Source organism: Platichthys flesus, chromosome 2 (genome assembly GCF_949316205.1).
Source record: "Platichthys flesus chromosome 2, fPlaFle2.1, whole genome shotgun sequence".
Lineage (NCBI taxonomy): Eukaryota > Metazoa > Chordata > Actinopteri > Pleuronectiformes > Pleuronectidae > Platichthys > Platichthys flesus.
Window position 1 is genome coordinate 28,853,834 of NC_084946.1, and position 21,505 is coordinate 28,875,338.

The window sequence follows — 21,505 nt, forward strand, 5'->3', positions numbered from 1 at the left end:
TCATGAAACGTTCTCAGCCTATGAGCGATCTGCAGCATCCAAAATGGCAGAGATCCCTTTGATCACTGTGGGAAACATCATATTTAACCTGAAGAATTTTCAATACTCCACAATATAGTATGAAAATATTAATATGTACAATATATTGAGCTCGAGGAACTGCCTTTGTTTTCAGTTTGGATTTTTCTAAATGTGACAAACGGGATCGTAACAGCTCCAAAATTCAACTTTTCACTTTTATTATGTACTTAAAAGTTCTTCTTACAAATCAAACCAACATCAACACAGAGTTCACATTCTGCAGATAATAACAAACAGTACAAATGACAGTTTAAAGGAGTGTTTCTTTAACAATAACCCAAACAGTCAGTTCATGTGACTGTTCACAACATAATGTACATTACACATCGTCTGGCTGATTCAGTGGACAAAACGCTTCCAGCTGAAATAAGCAGTAAACAAAATCACACGTGAGAACAAGAAATACCAAAACTATGATCACTGTCATCGGCGTTGCCCCGGTGACGACGGCTCAAGTCTGGATCCTGTATTGCTGAGAATTATTTGGAATTGAGCCAGAAAAAAAAACATCTAAAACCAAGTAATTAATACAAATAGTACAAACCTGGGTTATATAGAGTCTATATACAAATCTACACATTTAGAAAAACATATTTAGTGTTAAAAATGTACAACACGAGGAGCCAATCCTCTGTAATAAAGAAACCAATATCAAAAGTACAATGTGTAGGATTGAGTGGCCTCTAGTGGTGAAGGTTCATATTGCAACCACCTGAACAGCCCTTCCCTTCCCGTCAGGTGACTGCGGCCGACACTCGATGAAAAGCTTAACGACTTCCACTGATTCACTGTCGATCAGTGCACAACAATCGCAACCAGTTGACGACACCGACAGTTCACCTCCATGTTAGCATTTAATCACGCTAAAGTTTCCCAAGTCTCTAGAATCGCAGCCAGAAATCGTTCGTTTAAAGCTAGCGCTCCTGCATTCGTCACAGACTGGGTTCACGCTACGTCTCTAAACGTAAAACCATTGAACGCCTTCTTAAGAACCAGTGTTTCTGGTGTGTCCGTTCTGGGCTTCCGTAGAAACATGGTGGCCTTGGTGGAAAGTTGAGTCTCAGGTGACGACTAACCCGACGACTCCGAGGCTACGTCCAGACGACTACATTACAACCATCTCGGTCCACGAGCGTTTTGGTTCCGTGTCAGTTTTCATCTCCGTCCATACGAACACGCTGAAAACACACGAGACACACACGTGACCGATCACCTACACGGAGCCTGTGAGCGCCCGAGCTAACAGGAAGCTTTGGGTTGTGTAAACATGTAAACAGCTGGATCTTCTATATACAGAGTTCAAGCTTCTCAGTTTTAGTTTGTGTTTCAAACGTAGTCATGTGGATGTAGGTTTACATCATAATTAATATTTCATGAGTCCTGCACCTTGTGAACATGAAGATTCTTTTACACAAACACTTTTTATCTCATCTGCAGGAAACAGATTATTCCACCTGTGTAGCGTCAAAATGCACCGAAGAGCTTCAGGTCACATGATTACAGCTCAAGATGCAGCAGGAAGAATATTGTTTGTTCCTTGTGGGGAAAGAAAAGTAAAAGTCTGCATCTGTTAATTGAACCTTAATTAACAGACTGTTAATTAAATCCTAATTGGCAGCTATTATAAGTCACTGAAGATATTACTGTTATTAAAATGATTGTAAACCTTAAGGCAGGAAGATGAAGGCACATGTTATTATTACAAAATGATACAGGAATATTAAACCTTTAGATAAGAAGAAGAAAAGTGTCCGATTCTTCTTAATCTGTTTAATTCTCTTTCTGTTTCTGAGTGGAAATCAACTGATTTACACGTTTAGTTCATTCTGAGATCGACCGTCTGTCGAGGAAAAAGCTGCTTCGCAAATCTGTTTTATCAGAAGTTTGAGATTTCTGAAGCGAGACGACCACACGAGGAAGAAACGTCGGTAACGTTTGAACTCTCAATCACTGTCGCCATGTTTGTTGTTCTTATAAAACTGTTTACTCTGCGCTGCCCTCTAGTGGAGGAAGTGCTTAATGGCCATTCGAACATAACGGACACAGTATGTGAGCAGAGAAGTTTGAAGCAGACTTTTCTTTCCGTACGTAAAGAGTTAGCGTCGTGGGGGGGGGGGGGGGGGGTATCTCTAAGGGCCTGAGGTTTCTTTTCACATTTTAATTTATTTGTTTCTTTCTGAATCTTCTTCTCGTGGGTTAACATCTCTCCACATGTAACATTCAGGGTTGTCAAGTTTTACAATTAATTCGATGATTGATTTTTTACAAATTGGTTTTATGAAGTGAAGGCAAATCATCTTAATCGCCCCCTGGTGGCTGACTGCAGAATATATGTCATAAACCCCACCTCCTCCATGTTAGCAGATGAGACCAAACTAAAAGAATCAAAGTAGACGATTGTCAAAGATGTTTCTGTCGTTTCAGTTTGTTCAAGTTTCTGCTCCGTTCGGTTTTATTTAGTTATGTAATGATATAAAAACAGGCTGAGAAGACATGACTGACAGCTGACACTGACTCCTGATTGGATGACTGACAGCTGACACTGACTCCTGATTGGATGAGAGTGTATCAACAGGACCTCGATATGTCATGTGTGGTACTTGTGTGTTTTGTGAGTCTCATCACTTTGTACTTGTAGTAAGTCGTCACGACAGGAATCAGGTGAAACTCTGTAATGGCTTGATTTCCACCGGGCATCATCAGAACTGTGGAAGCAGAAGAGAAACTGACATAACTTCAAAAACACGTCCACCGAGACGTTTGTCCTGGTGGTGACGTGACCAGACTCCAGAGGTCAGAGGTCAGAGGTCAGAGGTCGGAGATCAGAGGAGGAGAACGTTCAACACCTCCTCTGGTGGACCAGTCAGTCGGAGCTCTTGAGCTCGAAGCGGCTGTACACCTGCTTGGATTTCATCTGGTTGTAATGGTTCACCAGGTCCAGTTTGCTGTGGCCCAGCGTCATGCGCTTCTGGTCCTGCCGGCTCATCAGAGCTACTGGAGAGGGGGGGGGAGGCGGGCTCTGCTGGCTCTCCGGCTCCGTTGGAGAGAGGTCCGGCCCCCCCCAGGGCGACGAGCTGTGAGGGGACGGGGACCTCCACAGTTTGTTGAGGCCTCTCTGCTTGAGGGTGGGTTTGCTCTCGTTGACCGGGGACGGGGTCTGGGTCCTGGGGGTCAGGCCGGAGGTGGGGGGGCCGTGGAACATGCTGGGTTTGTGGTCGTACAGACCCAGGGCCTGGAGCTTGGAGGAGGTGCCGCTGATGTTCGACCTCATGACGTCCGCCGCACTGGGCTTGTTCCACTCGATGCCCATTGGCTGACCAAAGGTCGGCGAGGGTCGCTCAGGAACTGGGATGTGATTGGCCGCTCCGTTAGCAGACACCCGCGGTCCTGGTGGCAGGACATGTGCCTGGTCCCCCCCCCCACCCCCTCCCCTCCTCTCGGGGCTGAGGCGAGAGTTGCTGCTGGTCTCCTTCTTGTCGTGACCTTGAGTGACCTTATAGGAGGCGTTGGCCGTCATTCCAGGCGCCACCTTCACGCTGGAGACACTGTTACTGGATTGGCTGCTGGAGTGATCAGAACAAGCTCTGTCCCTCTGCCTGAAGGAGGAGAGAAAGTGACGATTAGAGTCCTGAACGTTCTTTAAGTTTAGGTCCTAACTGTTTTCTAATCTGGAATCTCAACAGATTATTATGGTCTGTCCACCAGCGAAGCATTTCTGTACGAATGAACAAACTAGTTTCACTTTTTCCACTTTTAATATTTTCTAAGTTTAATTCATTCCAAAGCATGAGGTCTAAGACTTAGTCGCTGTGGAGCAGCAGTGAGGGATGATGGGAGTTGTAGTCTTCTTCCTTCAGGTTTTATCTGAATCCTCCTCAACACAAGCAGCTGATTCACTCCAGTAAAACCAGTGAACAAAGCAGCTTCATGGTAAAACTCTGTGTTTCTCTGCCTCGTCTCTGATTGGCTGAGAGTCGAGCTGCCGCTGACGACTACAATCCTTAATCTGCTTCAAATAAAGAGTTAAAAACCAGCAAGATATACAAAGTGTATCATAAAGTCACTTTTGACTCTTCAGACACACAACACGACACACAGTGGGGATGTGACGCCAGCAGCTGGACTCCAGTGTTGTACCTGTCGGCGGTTAGATCCAGCCCCAGGCCGGGGGCCATCATGGCCTGGTAGGACGGGTAGTAGGGCATCCCCTCGTCCTCTGGGTTGTAGAAGCAGTCGACGATCTGCGAGTCTGCGTACAGGCAGCGGAACTCCCGGTCGAAGCTGTCGGCGATGCGCCCTGAGAAGTGCATCACCATGTTGCTGTGCACCTGAGCCGACAGCCAGGTGAAACTGGAGAGGAGACAGAAAGCAGGGGGCGGACATGTTGTTAGAGTGCGGAGGCAGTGAGAGGGAGAACCAGTGAACCTGCAGATTTGAACACAGCAGGAAGTTTGAGGGCCTAATGTGGCTCCTCAGCAAAAACATGAGTTGAATCACGAGCAGGGAAACTGAAGATGTGTCTTGCTCGTCTTCCACCTCCAGCTGACGAGTCACTGAGTCGTGAGTTTTACCTGCAGCAAGATCCAGTGAATGAAATGTATAACAAACAAGCAGCCAGAGGAGGAAACCGAGGATTCTAGATTCAGACGGTGAGGAACCAAACAATTCCAAGGAGATATTCAGAATATATATAATGTTCAATATCCAGAAACAGAAGATCAGCAGCTTGGTGACTGCAGCTAAGGATGGACGATGCATCTCCACCTCCTCCTGAGAGGAAGTGGAGATGAATTCACAAGACAAGTTAAGGGAATTCTCTCCAGGTTGTTCCTGAGACATTAACAGGGGGGAAGACAACCTCCTGCCTCTGGCCACTAGGGGTCGCATCATGCCTCTCGCGCGTTCCTCTACTCTCTGAGCTCGTTTTTTTTTTTTTTTAAAAGAAGAAGTTAATCTGACATTAGAACACGATCTCTGCTTCTACAACATGTTCTCTGCGTGGTTAATGATACCATCTGGAGACGTTACTGATCAGAAAACAATAGGATGGAAATGAAGAACTAAGTGGAGACGCTGTTTGGATTTATTCTGTCCCCTCAGGACACTTTGCAGATTTCCCTCCGACTCGTCTCGACTCAGCAGCTTCTCAGAATCTCCATAAAGAACGAGAGGCTGATCCTCGGAGCGTTAGAGACTTTCTTCAGTGAGCGTCTCTGTGACAGTGAGTGTGTTTCCCAGCAGCTGGAAACCTGCAGGACGGCTTCACAGAGCTCCGATAGGTCGGACACATTCACTGAAGAGCGACGCCTCCTTCACACAAACCATAAATCAATCACAATGTCAGTATGAATCGCCGGGGGCCGAGGTCGAGAGGGCGCCCATTTAGCCACGCCCACAGACAAACATGCAAAGGTCAATTCAGTTAGAACCTGAAACAAATGGATTCTGTTTCTAAACCTACACTAGAACCAGTATCAAACACAAACTGATGTTCTGGAGTCAGTTTCAGAAGCTTTGTCACAAAGTCTTGACAGTTGTTGGTGATGTTTGCTCACGGGAGGAGTTACAGGTTTTAATATACATAAACAAACACTGATAATGAGGTCGTTTTATGTATTTAAAGAGTTAAGTTAACAAATGATCCACTTTCTTTTGCTATTACTGAGATATCTCTGCCTCAGTGTGTCACCTGCTGCTCAAATAAACGAATCTGATGGCGCGACTCGGGAACGCCCGGGGTCAGAAGGTGACACTGCAGTTTGGTGCTCAGGAGATAAAGCCTGGTCACACCTCGCCCTTCATTCCAGTGGCAGCAGCACAGTTTGATGTCTGTCACGACACACCCGACACCACACCCCACTACACACCCCGCTGCATGCAGACTCACTTCACTGGTAACATGTGCTTTTCAGAAATGATCAAAATGTTAATCCTTGTGAATTTGGAGAACTTCGTGAACCTGCACTGGATAAATACACTTTCTCACATTTGAACTCTGAACAGGAGAAAACACGGACACAGGAAAACAATCAGTGGAAGGAATTTGACGTGAAAGAGGGAGAAGAGCCGAGAAAATGTTTTTTAGCCGTTTTCACACCTGCACTGAAGTTCTGACATGTTCCTGACATGTTCCTCACATGTTCTGCAGATTCTATAGGTGAGAACAAATGTCTGAGTCAGTGTCTCTGGACATTTCTACAACTGTTCCTGCAGCCTCCTGCTAAAATGTCCTGGAGCGTCCCAGTGAGCGAGTGGACGTGTGGACGGGGTTTCTAACACGTGACGTGAAACCTGAAGAACACAAACATCTCAGGATGAAGAAGAGGAGCCGGACACGTACAAGACGAAGACGTCAACTTGGAAACACAAGGAGATTCCAGATCTTCTGGTGATGAGGGCCGACCCGGTGTGGACGAGATGTAAACAACAACACTGATCTTTCCACAGCAGAGTTTATACGTCATGTCCCGCCTCCTGCTGCTCTACAGGCTCCGCCTCCTGCTGCTCTACAGGCTCCGCCTCCTGCTGCTCCACAGGCTCCGCCCCTCGCCTGGATGTTCCCCACATGTTCTTGTTTGAACGAGTCGGACCAACAACCTGCTGCTGCTGCTTCTCAAACACCAACTACACAACATGTTTCCAGAACAGTCACTGAAACCAAAGCCTAAAACGTGACATAGTGAAAGAGGTTTGTGAGTTGTAAGAGGTTTACAGAGAGTTATAATTACACCAAGAAGGAGAGTGACAAACACACACGATCATTATCATCCACACTCCCTGTCTGTGACACTAAGTTGTTACAAATCCCCAGAGTTTTACAGCAGTGTGTGTCTGGCACAGAGCAGACACACACACACACACACACACTGGCTCCCTATGGGAATAAGGTGCAAACAGAAAAACAAAATGGAGCCGAGTCAGCGACAGTTAATCTCTGATTCTCAGCTCCTCTTTTGAATTCACTCTGTTTCAGCTCCGGTTTCCAGCTGCAACAATCTGTCCTTCCAGTTCCAGTCGACTCACAAACTGGTGATGATGGATTCAAGGCTTCAGACCCGTGTTGAGAAAGAATCTCCAGAGATTTTGATGCTTTGGTCCGATATGAGAGTAAAAGTTAATAAATGAGAGATATGAATGTGTCGTGAGAAACTCGGAGCATTTTAAAAACTGTGTTCTGACACATACAGGAATCTCCTGCCCGTCTGCTCGTGTTCCTCCCTCACCGCTCACATGATCGACTTGGGACAAACTGTTCTCGAGAACACATCCAGACAGAAACATGCACCGATCGGCCGTCGTTCTCTGCTGCATTGAACCACAGAAACATATTTCATGAGGATTTTAGGTTCTCCAATTATGACAATACCACTTTTTGTTGATGTCTGTTTTGTGGTATTCTCAAACTGGTGCATTTTCAACAGCTCTGCTCTTCCCTGGATGCAAGGCTTCACTTTGTTTAAGAGCACGAGCCCACAGGGATTCCACCAATGGTTCAACCAACGTTTGAAATGATAAGAATTTTTTGGATCTTTACTGAAAACAGAGTAAAAGACCCTTGAACAGCAAAAAAGAGAAAAGTGAAATAACTTTGTTGTTGTAAAGAATGAGTGAAATAATTACAGTGATGTTGTTGTGTACTGAAATCGACTCTCTAAAGGTGGCGTTCGCCTCGCAGCCATAGTTCACAGGTGAAACACAATCAGCTCCTCCTCCAGCTTGTTACACATCTTATCTACACACACATGAACCAACTCATGCTGAGGCCGACTGGCTTCCTCCTTCAATCCACCGCCGGGCGGATGCAAAGCAAATGTCAGACGGCTGAAAGTGAGCCGGCTCTGTCAACACCTGTTCTTATTTTCACACGTGTTTTCACTGCGACCGTCTGAGTGTCTCTTTGTCTCTTTGTCTCTGGATGTGTTTGCTGTCTCATGACGGAAGAATCCACCGACACACATTAATAATATCTGGATATGAACAGATAATCTCAGGGTTAAAGCCAGACGCCATTTTGACCCCAGATTTAAAATGGACAAAACATTTCCTCTTCCTCGGATTCTGCCATCATCCGACATGGACGTCATCTGGAGTCAAGTCAAGTTCCTGCTTCCTGTCTGTGTGTGTCTGTGTGTGTGTCAGTGTGTGTGTGTGTGTGTGCGTGTGTCTTTCTCACCTGTATGACCCTGCGATGACCTCTTCACAGTCAATGATCATGAACTTCTCCAGGACCTGACCGGAGAACTTCTTGCCACTCTTGGTGCAGTAAGTGTCGCCGCACACACTGCGAACACGCATGTTCTGCACACAAACACAACATTTCACTGTTAATAACATGTACACACACACACACGTAAAAACACAAGCTACAAATTCATCCTCAGAGAACAAGAAGTTAGAAAACACGAGTCTTACAAAAATACAAACAAGGTTCAACAAGCAAACATGCAGCTACACAAACAGGTCAGGTCTAATAGAGTGTGAGAGCAGGGTCTCGAGTGAGAGCGGGGTCTCGAGTGAGAGCGGGGTCCTGAGTGAGAGCACCTCAGAATCTGAAGGTGTGGTCTCTACTTACACTCAGGTGAGAGTTCTGGATGTCCAGCGCCGAGCACATGTTCGTGAAGTAGCCGAGCTTCTTCTCGTCCAGCAGGATGTAGACGGGGACCTTGCGTTTGTTGGACGCCTCCATGAGGTCACAGAGAAGGTCAACGTCCGTAAACACGTCCATGACCACGGCTATCACCTGGAGCAGGAGGACACGAGGGACCAGAGAGTGTCAACGTCTTCACAGCACAAAGACACACGTGTCCCCTATAAAGACGTCCCTGTGGAAACTGGGGCAGATCACTGGGACACTTTTTACAGCTCGTGAGAGAAATAATTTGAAATGATTGTGAAGATGGTGAAGATTTTCATTTTAACCCTGCATTAATAATCTGAATAATTTAAATTCCTTACATGGTATATAATTCATATTTCTATAATTCGCTGTACACTGCATGTTTAATTATTCAATACTTTTTGACAGATTTTTATTTGTACTCTTCCTTTGCTGCTGTAACAGAACATCATTTGATTTTATGTCGTTAATTTTCTATTGATGGAAAAAGTATCTCATGGTAACTTGAAGTGGGAAAAATTATACGAGAATAAAGCTGAAATACATTTTGTCCTGGCTTAACATTAAGTGGTTGACCAATCACAGCAGAGTGTAGCAGCTGGCCAATCAGAGACTGGTCTTTTTCCGGAGGGGGGTCTTAAAGAGACAGAGGCTGAAGAGAGGAGCTGCAGCGACGGACAGGCTGAGGACAGTTTTCTGAACATTAGAGCATGAAAACATTTTACAGTCACAACTCACATTAAAGTGATCGACCTGAATATGAGCAGAACTTCCTCCTTTGATGTCACGAACCAAAATACCAGAGCAGGTTCCTCACATGTGAAAAGCTACTTGGCAACAAACCGGATTTCGATTCACAAAGTTTCCTGAGTTTTACAACTAGGCCTGATGAACCTGTTTCGGGCCCCGGGGCCAAACCTTAGCTGTTGGTCCCTGGAGCCTCCGAGATCCCACAGCGCACAAACACACAAAGCAGCAAACCGCACAACAACAACAGACCGCACAAAAGAGGCTTTTTAAACATTTGAATTGTGATGAAAATTACCTTTTTTACATTTTGTTAATCAAACTGCAATATAGCATATATTAATTTTGTGCTACTCTTTTATTATAATACACAACCTGTGTTTAAGATTTTGTCAGCATGTCATTCTCTGATATGTGGGTTAAGTTCTCCTATAGAACTGGTTTGCTGGTTTCTACCACATCCCACGTGTAGTTTTACATTTCCTCTCTGTATTTGTGTTTTGAAATAAACTACACTATTATCTTTGGTCGCACAAACTTGCAAGTAATACGTTTTCCAAACTTACACAGCGTGTAAGGGCCCCTGGAGGTCTAACTCTCCAGGGGCCCGGGTTTATAATATACAAATAGTATATATAATATTTTACATAAACTCTTCATCTGCACTGAGGAGAGAAAAAGAGTTACGTTGAAATGAATTCAATTTAAATATGTTTCTACAAAAGAGAAAAATTACCTTTGTCACAATATTTATTAATTAGTCACCAGTTTGTATATTTCAATTAAAAACATGTTCTGATTATCATGTAATTTTCTAAATTTGTATAAATTATTCTATTTATATATTTTATTATAATGATTATTTATTTTATCTTTCTTGACTTTAATATATTTTAAAATTGTTATTTTTAAAGTCTCCTCTTAAATTAAGTTGACTTCTGTTTCATATTATTTCTATGTCAGTGAAAATACAGTTTGTATAATTATTGTTATTATTACTATGCGAGAGCCACAGGAGGATTGTGACGAGCACAGAAGTGGAACAAACATCTGTGTGGACCAGCAGCCGTCCCTCAGACGTCTCTCAGCCGCCGTGTCCACAGACTGACGCACTGCATTCTGGGTCATTTGATCCTGAGACGTGCTGACTCAGCAGAAACGTGAGAAAGGGGTCAGCGTGAACAGGTCCGACAGAAAAGCTTTTCACTCAGGATCCGAGGGACAGAGACGCTTCCTCTTTCACCAGCCACGACTCAACTCATAAAACAAGTCTGTAGTAATATGTGTTCAGATATAACTCATGAGCCACATGTTCCACGGTGTGTGTCTGTGTTGTGTGATCACGACACAAACTCATCATTTACAGTCATGAGCTCAACGTTTACAAGCATCAGCTGAAGTTAATGATTACACATCAGCTGCTTTCAATGGGACGGAATCCCAACGGTCCCAACGGTCCCCCGGGTCGGTGGGGACACAGAGACACAGGTGGACTTCAGAGACACACAAAACAGCCACAAAGACACAAAACAAACGTGACAAGGACTGCAAGGAGACACACAAACAACCACATAGAGACATGAAAGAACAACATGTAAACCGACACAGAGACGACCACAGTGAGTGTCTCAGCCCGGGGGTCTGTACATGTCCGTCTCCAGGGGCCCGCTGTCCTCCTGTCCATTATCTGACAGGACGTTATCGGATCTGAGATCAGCTGCTACACGTGACAGAGCCGTCAATGGACTGTGAAGACAGACATGAGGACAGACGTGAGGACAGACGTGAGGAGGACAGGTCCTGGGGGAGAAGGTATGAAGTCGACTGATGGACACATGAAAAACAGTCCAGAGACAGGAAGAGACAGGATGTCCTCATCACGGTGTTTGACAGGATAATGATTCATGTCACAGAAAGTAAAGATCCTGTCTGAACACGTTCATCATTTAAAATACTCTGATGATAATAAGTCAAGTTCAGTTTGTTTATGGTTTAACTCACACAAAGACCTGACCTCAGATCAGAATATTAATCAGATCAGATCAAACTGAACCTGGAGAAACTGTTTTTAATCTCAACAAGTGGAACAGACGTCTCCTTGTTATTGTGTGTGAATAAGAGACATATTTAATATTGTCTTTTCTTTTTGTCTTGTGTCACTTTAAGAGTTTATGATGCTTTTTATATGAGAACCTTTGAGCTGCTTCGTTGTTCACGTGTATTATGTAATACACTTCATCATATATCATAATGTATTCAATATTATTACAAATCCCAGTTTGTCTCCTAACCAGGTGAGAGGTCCTCTGTTCTTCACCCTTCACCAGGTGGAGCAGGTGGAGACCTCAGAGACACGTGAGCATCCGTCTCCCAGGTCCTACACGTCATTATTTATCATTATGTATTTAATATTATTATAAATTATTATCACATTGTGTCACTTCATTATATATCATTATGTATTAAACATGAGTATTTATGACAGATGCTCCTGTGTTGTCCCGCAGTGCGGGGACCTCGGGGCGCGCGGGCCGGTCCGGGTCTCACCTTCTTGGCCTTGTGGATCAGGGACCGGACCAGGTCCTTCATGTTGTGGGACTTGTCCCTCTGGAAGTAGATGTGAGTCTCCGACGGGCCGAACCTCGCCGGGGAGTCGGGCCAGCCGAGCTCCAGCATCGGGGGCTCCTCGTCGGACATCATGGGGAAGTATGTCCCGGAGGTGAGCTGGGACACCACGTCCGCGTCCCCGAAGTCCCGCTCGTTGGAGCCGTGGGTGTCCGGGCCGCAGGTCTTGGCCGTGTGCTGCCCGATGTAGCGGATCTCCTGCGGGGAGAGGAAGCCGAGCTCCCGCTCCTCGGACAGCACCCGGCGGTACTCCTTCTCCCCGAGCTCCAGCAGCGCGTCCGTGGCCAGGCGGGCCGCCTCGTTGTGGCTGAGCTCCAGCGAGGAGGACACCTGCCGCCACGGGTTCTTCACCTCCTCCAGCCGGGACGCGAGCTTCCCCAGCGGCTTCCTGCCGCCGGAGCTGGGCCGGAGCGCCTCCGAGCTCATTATGGTGCTTCTGTCGCGGGTTCTAACAGGACATCCTGGGTTCGACCCGAGGAACCGCGGGTCCGAGCGGGACTCGACCTGAGGAGGGATTCAGATATCAGCCCGACGCACAGCGGAGGGTCCGGGTCCTGGTCCGGGTCCTGGTCCTGGATCTGGATCTGGATCTGGTCCCGGGAGAGGAGCTCAGAGTCCGGGGCAGCTGCAGCGGAAGCTCCGAGAGACAGCAATGGTCCCAACTTCTCTAATTCCACAGAGTGTGTGTGTGCATGTGTGTGTGTGTGTGTGTGTGTGAGCGCGCGTGCTCACCTGTTGCTACCTGTTCTGTCATTGGTCATTGTCATTGCTCAGGCTCCTCCCCCTCCTCGCGTCACTCTGTTGTCCAGCCAACCAGCTCACAACACGGAAGTCCCCCTCTGGTTGGATACTTCAAAATAAAACCAAAATAATAATAATCATAATAGAAAGACAGGAGAAGCAGAGAGACGGAGACACGTGGTTTAGAGACGAAGGCGTGTTTAATTCAAACCTGTGTTCAAAGAAATATGTTGTGTTCAAATTCAGGTTGATCATTTTAATAAGTGTAAAATGTTTCCATGCTCTAATGTTCAGAAACATCTCTGTCCTGTGACTGTTGCTGCAGCTCCTCTCTTCAGCCTCTGTCTCAAACACTTTGACCTCCTTCTCTTCCTCTAGAAACTAAAATCATTTATTACGTGTGTCCTGGTTTGACTTCAGTACAGTTTATTAAAGATCATTTATTGAAGTCATAAAAGTCATTTTTATGACCTGCTCCACCTGAACGCTGCCACAGGGTCCTCATGGTTAATCAGACAAGATGTTCAAGGTCAGAGGTCAGGACAGACTGCTGCGTGGATAAACTCACACACACACACACACACACACACACACACACACACACACACCTCCATCTGCCACACAGGGATCAAGTCATTACGACAGATTACTGCAGATTACAGCAGCTCAAGTTGTAACAAAGTTTGAAAACGTTTCCACAGAATCTGACGATCAATTAAAATGTATTAATCAGGATTTCTCAGGAAGTGAAAACTTGGTTTGATTCCATAAAGTTCAACGTGGATTTCCTGAGTCAGATAGACAGAGAAACAGAGAGACAGATATACAGTGAGACAGAGAGACAGAGAGACAGAGAGACAGTGAGACAGATATACATTGAGACAGAGAGTCAGAGAGACAGAGAGACAGAGAGTCAGAGAGACAGAGAGACAGTGAGACAGTGAGACAGAGAGTCAGAGAGACAGAGAGACAGTGAGACAGAGAGTCAGAGAGACAGAGAGACAGAGAGACAGTGAGACAGAGAGACAGATAGACAGAGAGACAGAGAGACAGTGAGACAGTGAGACAGATATACATTGAGACAGAGAGTCAGAGAGACAGAGAGACAGAGAGACAGAGTCAGAGAGACAGAGAGACAGAGAGACAGTGAGACAGATATACATTGAGACAGAGAGTCAGAGAGACAGAGAGACAGTGAGACAGAGAGACAGATAGACATTGAGACAGAGAGTCAGAGAGACAGTGAGACAGAGAGTCAGAGAGACAGAGAGACAGTGAGACAGAGAGACAGATAGACATTGAGACAGAGAGTCAGAGAGACAGAGAGACAGAGAGTCAGAGAGACAGAGAGACAGTGAGACAGTGAGACAGAGAGACAGATAGACAGAGAGACAGAGAGACAGAGAGACAGATAGACAGAGAGACAGAGAGACAGAGAGACAGTGAGACAGAGAGTCAGAGAGACAGAGAGTCAGAGAGTCAGAGAGACAGAGAGACAGAGAGACAGTGAGACAGTGAGACAGAGAGTCAAAGAAACAGAGAGTCAGAGAGACAGAGACAGAAACAGAGAGACAGAGAGACAGAGAGACAGAGAGTCAGAGAGACAGAGAGACAGTGAGACAGTGAGACAGAGAGACAGATAGACAGAGAGACAGAGAGACAGATAGACAGAGAGACAGAGAGACAGAGAGACAGTGAGACAGAGAGTCAGAGAGACAGAGAGACAGAGAGACAGTGAGACAGATAGACAGATAGACAGAGAGACAGAGACAGAGAGACAGAGAGACAGATAGATGGATAGACAGAGAGACAGAGAGACAGAGAGTCAGAGAGACAGAGAGACAGAGAGTCAGAGAGAGGGATTCATAGTCTCTGCTCCAACAGGATGAAGAATAAATTAAAAGACGAATGCAGGACGTGTCTTGTTCGTCTCTGTGTTGTTGTGGAGCTGAAACTGTCCCTCTGTCCTGATACTCATAAAACCAAAACCTTTATTATTAGCATCATGCTAACACTTAGAGCATCATGCTAACACGTAGAGCATCATGCTAACACGTAGAGCAGCATGCTAACACTTAGAGCATCATGCTAACACGTAGAGCATCATGCTAACACGTAGAGCAGCATCACCACAGAACACAAACCAGCTCCGTTACAGAGGAAGCAGATCTGCAGCTTCTGCATTCTGACGATCAGCTGGACTCTCATGTTAATACGTGAAATATGTTAATAATTCCACAGCTGCAAATTTTAACCAAATCGATTTGAGATAAGAGCTCGTTCCAGCCTGCTCATCACAGGTGGTGTTAATGCTTAGAGCTGATCTCTATAAGTAAATGACATAATAATCATGAATAAGATGAAGAGCAAACAAGCTCTTTATAACTGGGGCCTTATTTGAACGTGTTATCAGCAGTTCAGTGCAGGAAGGACTGAGGAAGGTAAATAACGTCCTAACAGGTCCTAAACATCCGTGTTCTTAAGAACATGGGGGGGGGGGGGTGTCTCTGTATCTACTGTGTGATAACAGCAGTCAAACCTGGAGCCGCCGCTCTGCCTGTCACTGGAAGTAGGTCACAGGTAGTTTGAACGGCACGGAGGGACAATATTTACACAAAGGACACAACTTACTTTCTGTGTAATTACAACAGAGTGTTCATGTGATTATTCCAGTTGTGTAGTTTCAGGTCATTGAAGCTGCTCATTGGGCTCTGCTGCTCAAACTGGAGCTTTCTGGTTTTTAACATCTTTTACTGTGAACCAGGATCTGTTGGTTTGCAGAGTGAAAACACTTTGTTGACCTTTTGGACCAATCACGGGAGGTAGAGACAGCATTAATAAATGAAAGAAGAACGTTCATTTGGTGCATTTGAACTAGTGTGAAGTACTGTAGTACTCTCGAGTACTGTGGAGTACTGTGGAGTACTCTAGCACTGTGGAGTACTGTGGAGTACTGTAGTACTGTGGAGTACTGTAGCACTGTGGAGTACTGTGGAGTACTGTAGTACTGTGGAGTACTGTAGCACTGTGGAGTACTGTGGAGTACTGTAGCACTGTGGAGTACTGTAGCACTGTGGAGTACTGTAGCACTGTGGAGTACTGTGGAGTACTGTAGCACTGTGGAGTACTGTAGCACTGTAGCACTGTGGAGTACTGCAGCACTGTAGTACTGTGCCTGAAGGAGCTGATGGTGAAACAGATCAGATGAAACATGGAACCAACATGAAGCTGGTTCGCTCTGAGCTCACAGCTGCTGCTGTCACGTGGTTTTCAGATTGTCTCTCCATCTCTAATCACAGGAACTCATTCATATGAAAGACAGAGTTTTTAGGATGAAGTAGAAACAAAGGTTCCAGTTAGTTTGGTAGAACTGGGACGGACTCAGTTGATGAGTTGAGGAGATGGAGGAGAGGTCCCCTGTTAGTCACATGTTCCTGTTGGCAGGTGAATACCTGATCATGTGTTTGAGCTGAGTCACTCGTCACCGTGATGAGTCATGCTCAGCCCTGTGGAAACACACATGTTTACAGTATCTGCATACATAACTGTGATGTGGAAACCAGTGGGTCACGATGGGGCCGCTCGACCAACAAGATGGAGGAAGTGACGGAGAGAGAGAGAGAGGGAAACTCCTGAGGGAGAAAATACTGCGATGCAGGAGGAGAGGAAGCAAGTGAGTGAATGAAGGCAGCAAGAGAACTGGGAGGACTGGTTCTGAGCTGCAGAGGAGCTGAAACACTGCTGGTCTGTGGTTAGAGGAGCAGACCCAAGTGCCATCGCTCCCAGTGGGCCAGTGGGATGTGGACAAAATCTGGACCAGAGACACTTTGTGATGTGGATTGAGAACATTCATAGAATTAAATATTAAAAACCAGCTACTTTTAGAGGAGAGCCATTTCAAACTTCCTCTCAAGCCAAGCGAGACTTTACGGTGAAATCAACGAACGTCCCTCTGACCAAAGATAGTTTAGGGTTTTATTGGCACAGATTCAATATAAAATATTAATAGTGATGTTTTCACTTTCATATAATTTGTATAAATTGTTGTTTTCTTTACTCTAGAATTTGGCATTTATATGTAAATACTTTATATTTAAATAGTTTGTATTTAAGTTATATTTACATCAGGAGCAGGTCCTCTCTTCGGAGGCAGCCATGTTTTTTACAGTAGCCCAGTCTGGATCAAACTCAACTTTCTGAGTTTCTGAGACAAGTGAAGCTTCCACAGGTTGTCTTTCATGTCTGGAATAAATATAGATGTGAGAGTTTGAGAGGATGCAGTGTTGTGCAGTGGTGCTGGCTCCAGGAGGTCGTCTGGGATCCATGTCTCTGGGTCCTGACAGAACGTCTGGACCTGAGTGGATGAACATGATCCTGGAGGTTCTGTGGGTTCTCCAGGTGTGAGTCTGCTCCGTGTGAAGGCCTCATCCACCTCGAGGTCCTGAACCTGGTAAACAAACGACCCTTTAAAACACTTTGTGACTCTGGTCTAAATGGAACCAGGAGGCCTTTAAGCCGACAGAGGAGAAGCAGCTCCAGAGCCTGAGAGCCCAGCAGCATGTGGAGGAAACCAGTCCGAGGATTCAGCCACAACCAGAATGTGGAGCTACCGGATGAGCGACTGGTTGCTTGGAAGATAAGGAGGATTTATTTGCCCCATAAAGTCTTTGTGCCAGACGACTCATGGGTTTGGATCCAGATCAAACGTTGACGCCTCGTGTTTCCACTGAGATGAAAGTTCCGTGTTTAGATCAAGATGTGACGCATCCGTCAAACTGTCACGAATCTTTGTTCCCTGGATTTTCTTATCTCACTTCTCTCACTGATGTTTGTTCACGTTTCAGATCAGTTTGGTTTGAATCATCTTCACGTTATGTTTTTCATCTGCATCAGTTCAGGATTTAGCAGAAAATACTGAACCAGTTCTGATGCACCAGGATCTTTATTCCCTCTCAGCAGGTATTCGGTGGCGGTAGCGGGGGGTGCATAGACACAAACTGAAAGACAAGTTCTGACGTGAGAGAAGGAACCGTGTTGATCCCACTTGTGGGTCCGAACACAGCTTCAGCTGAAACCTAGAGGACTGACGTGTGCGTGGATGGTAAAAACTTTACGGATGATAGATCTGCACAGACAGACAATACAACAACAGAGAAAAACCACAAGTTAGAGGATCTGGTTCATCGTGACTCTGTGGAGACAACGAATGAGACCCAGGTTGGACCTGGAGGGACATGGTCACTGATCGTTCTTCTAGTTCCTTATAAAACACGTTGTTCTTTATTTAGCTTCAAACCAGTTCCCAGTAACAACTCAGATTGTCGCGTGTGCACCGGGTTCCAAAACAAGGACTCACAACTTGTCACGTTAATCCGACCACAGTGACTTGTTGACTGAGTTGTGTAAGAACTTTAGTTTATTATTTTAAACCACGGCCGGCGACACACCCACTTCCTGGAAACCGAGCGAATACTTGAAATGCCAACCGCCAATCAGAATCCAGAGCCAGGATCCGTGTGCTGTCATCACAAAGACCTTCTCTCTTCTTCTTCACCTTCATCTCTCTCTCACTCGTTCATCATTCATTCGTTCTCTGAATCTTCCCAACAACAGGTTGTCGAGTGTTTCCATCTCAACTCGTGTCTTCCTGACGCTCGCGTCACTTTGGATTCAACTCAAACCTGAAGTCGCTGAATCAGCACATTTCAGAACGAGCAGCTGCAGGTTGACTGTGTGTGTGTGTGTGTGTGTGTGTGTGTGTCACTGTGTTAGGGTGTGCACAGATCCCACATACCTGCACTTCAACAACAACACCCACACCCACCCACACACACACACACACACACACACACACACACACCCGACCAAGTGCATGAGTGTGTTACACAACCACCATCTCCTCGTGCGCTGACACAGTGAACACGAGCGGCTGCGGATCAGCACAGAAACAATTCTCTTTTTATTTGTCGTCTGAAACAGTTTAGAAATGTCTGTGGTGAAACTGGGAGGAGCTTCAGTCTGAAGCTTTATATGAAAAACAGGATCTGTGACACGTCAGGTGATGATCATCACAAGACGCCACAGATCTCACTTCCTGTTTGGGACCAGAGGAGGTTTTCAGTGGGAAGTAAAACTCGTATGGAAAGTTATTAACTCACAGGGTTGCAGCAGGGGAGGACACACACAGACACACACACTGGTCATCTGTTATTAACAGCCACAGTGTTAATTCACATGTTGCTTCACGACTTCAGAACAGGATCATTCACATGAAGATGTGTAACTTTCATGAACTTGTAATTTTCATAAACTGTGGAAGAAACTTTGAGCCTGAGCTGCTCAAAGTGTGTGTCCTCCAGGTCTCTGTAGTTCTCAGTGTGTTGACATGTTCACTTGTTTGTGCACATGTCGTTATTCTTTTATTTTGTCCTGATAACATATAAGAGGTCCAGAAGCTTCTAAAGTTAAATCTTTAAGGTCCCTTCATTGCGTTTGCTAAATAAAGACGACTCCACTTCCTCCCACTGCTCAAACAAACATCTCTAATACCAACGCTTCTCTAATTCAGCTCGAAATAGAAGCTTCTAATGTTAATTTGTCAAATATAAATTGAAATGATTTGTATGTGTCTGTCCCATTTGATCCTTTTCTTTGCTCTTATCATTTAAATATCATAGAGATGTCGTTTGAGCTCTGAAAACATAAATGAAACACGTTTTATTTCCAACGTTCATGAGCTCTGAAGTGTCTGAAGTCTGAATCAACGAGTTTCACAGATCACGTGTTTCTTCTGCTCGAGCACAGACAGACTTTCACAGTCTCTCCACCCACAGCTCCGTCACTCACACTGAGGCGAGTCACAATGTGAGACACTGTCACAGGACACTTTGTCCTCTGGGACAAAAGAGAGGGACAAAAGTAAAGGTTGAAATTAAAATAAACCATTTCGGAATAAAAGCTGCAGTGACACAGAAAACCAGTCGCTGCTTCGAGATGTGAGAGAAAACGTGAGATTCACCGAAAACTGAAGAGAGATGTGCCGGCAGCAGAATGTGATGTGAACGTTAAAGCAGTTATTAAACAGCTGTCACATCAAATAACCAGGTTCACTTCTTCTAGTTGTTTCTGCTCATTTCACTGAGACAGGAAACTCACAGTTCATGTTACTGGTTCAGTTTTAAATCACATTTAACTTTGAAAACAAACAGACGAGGAAGCTGCAGGAGGACGAGTGAGGGAGTTCAGTCTCACGTCAACAAGCTGTGGGTGATGGAGGTGGCAGGTGAAGCCCCGTGGGGGGGGCATGGACACCCACTCACTGATGTGTGAGACTGAGGTCGGACAGAGAAGCTGCTCTGGTCCTGAAGAACCTGGTTCTTCTCCTCCTGAGACACTTCTACTGCAGACTGAGATTTCAACTGAGCTGCTGTGGTTTACTGAAAATCTTTATCATGGTCCACAGAGGATGGACCTCACTGTGTGTATGTGTGTGTGTGTGTGTGTGTGTGTGTGTGTGTGTGTGTGTGCTTATCCAACACCTCAGCTTGTTCCTGCATGTTGTCTGTTCTCACACACATTTGCCGGATCATTTGTTATTCTGATGGGATTAAACCTGATTCTGTACTGAGGCAGGAAGAACACTTGCACACGCACACACAGACACACACACACACAGACACACACACACACACACACACACACACATTTTGTAGGAAATGGTTTCGTGACAAACGGATAAAATCGTTTTCACAGCACAGAGCAGAAATAGTGATTTTGTTTGAACTCACACGTGACAGAGACACATCAGAAAAAAAACAACACAACAGTTTGAATAGAACTTCACACTTTGTGTGACTGAGACTTTGTGTGACTGTTAAATTACAGCGCGTCTGTTTCTACAACACACGTCACCATTTACTGGAAAAGCAAACATTTGAATTAATAAAAATAACTTTGGGAAATTTTGTGAAAAATGTAAGAAAAAGAGCAGATGAAAAATGTATCTGCATGTCTGAAGAAATACAATTTGAAAATTCTGCCTGTTTAAATGAAGTTGGATCCGTTTCACTGAACATATTCTCACTTTGTACAATTCAGTTTAAACTGTTTATTTCTATTTTTTTAATGCACATTTACTTATCACTTTACTGATGTTTATCTTTTAATTTTGCTACGATAATCTTTTATTAAACTTGTTTTTCTGTTGCTCAATGTTTTGATCAACTTATATTTAGTGTAATAAAAACTTTTCAGGTTGATAAAACCTCAGTGAGTTGTCTCTGATCTGATGTTCAACACACTTTTAAAACATGTTTAAAACATGATAAAGAACAGAACAAGTCTGGGTCATGATTTATATTATTTCTTCCAGAAGCTGCAGACGATCAGCTGAGTTTCCTGCTTTAAACAGTGGAGTGTCGCGCCATCTACAGGCCACATGCAGAATGTCAGAGTAGGCTGACGTCACAGCTCTATTTCATTCACCGTACATAAACAGCGCCCCCTGCTGCCACATGTGGTGACTACTACGATATTTGTGTATTTTCCAGTGAGTTTTACTCCAGTTTTCATTCAGTGTGACTTCCTGTCCTGTAAATGAAAAACTAAAGTCCCCGGGACTGAAAGTCTGAATTGGAGCCTGAGACTGGAGCTGACGTCCTGTTGGTTATTTCATCAAACTGTCAAAAGCAGCAG

General features: G+C 45.1%; 1 protein-coding gene across 1 annotated transcript; it reads right to left on the reverse strand.

The window, feature by feature from the left end:
* Positions 1-222: 222 nt before the first annotated feature.
* Positions 223-12,737, reverse strand: fam83c (family with sequence similarity 83 member C). The gene is made up of 5 exons (XM_062410154.1): positions 11,993-12,737; positions 8,654-8,821; positions 8,255-8,379; positions 4,219-4,431; positions 223-3,677 (listed from the first exon to the last, which is right to left on the reverse strand). The coding sequence occupies exons 1-5, from the start codon at positions 12,494-12,496 to the stop codon at positions 2,945-2,947; spliced, it is 1,743 nt and encodes a 580-aa protein (XP_062266138.1). The 5' UTR covers positions 12,497-12,737; the 3' UTR covers positions 223-2,944.
* Positions 12,738-21,505: the final 8,768 nt, after the last annotated feature.

Excerpts from the sequence above, each read along its gene's own strand:
- fam83c (XM_062410154.1), bottom strand. The coding sequence starts at position 12,496 with ATGAGCTCGGAGGCGCTCCGGCCCAGCTCCGGCGGCAGGAAGCCGCTG. Across the intron at positions 8,380-8,653 it reads TCCAGAACTCTCACCTGAGT|AACATGCGTGTTCGCAGTGT; the intron begins GTAAGTAGAGAC and ends GTTTGTGTGCAG. Across the intron at positions 3,678-4,218 it reads CTGGATCTAACCGCCGACAG|GCAGAGGGACAGAGCTTGTT; the intron begins GTACAACACTGG and ends CTCCTCCTTCAG.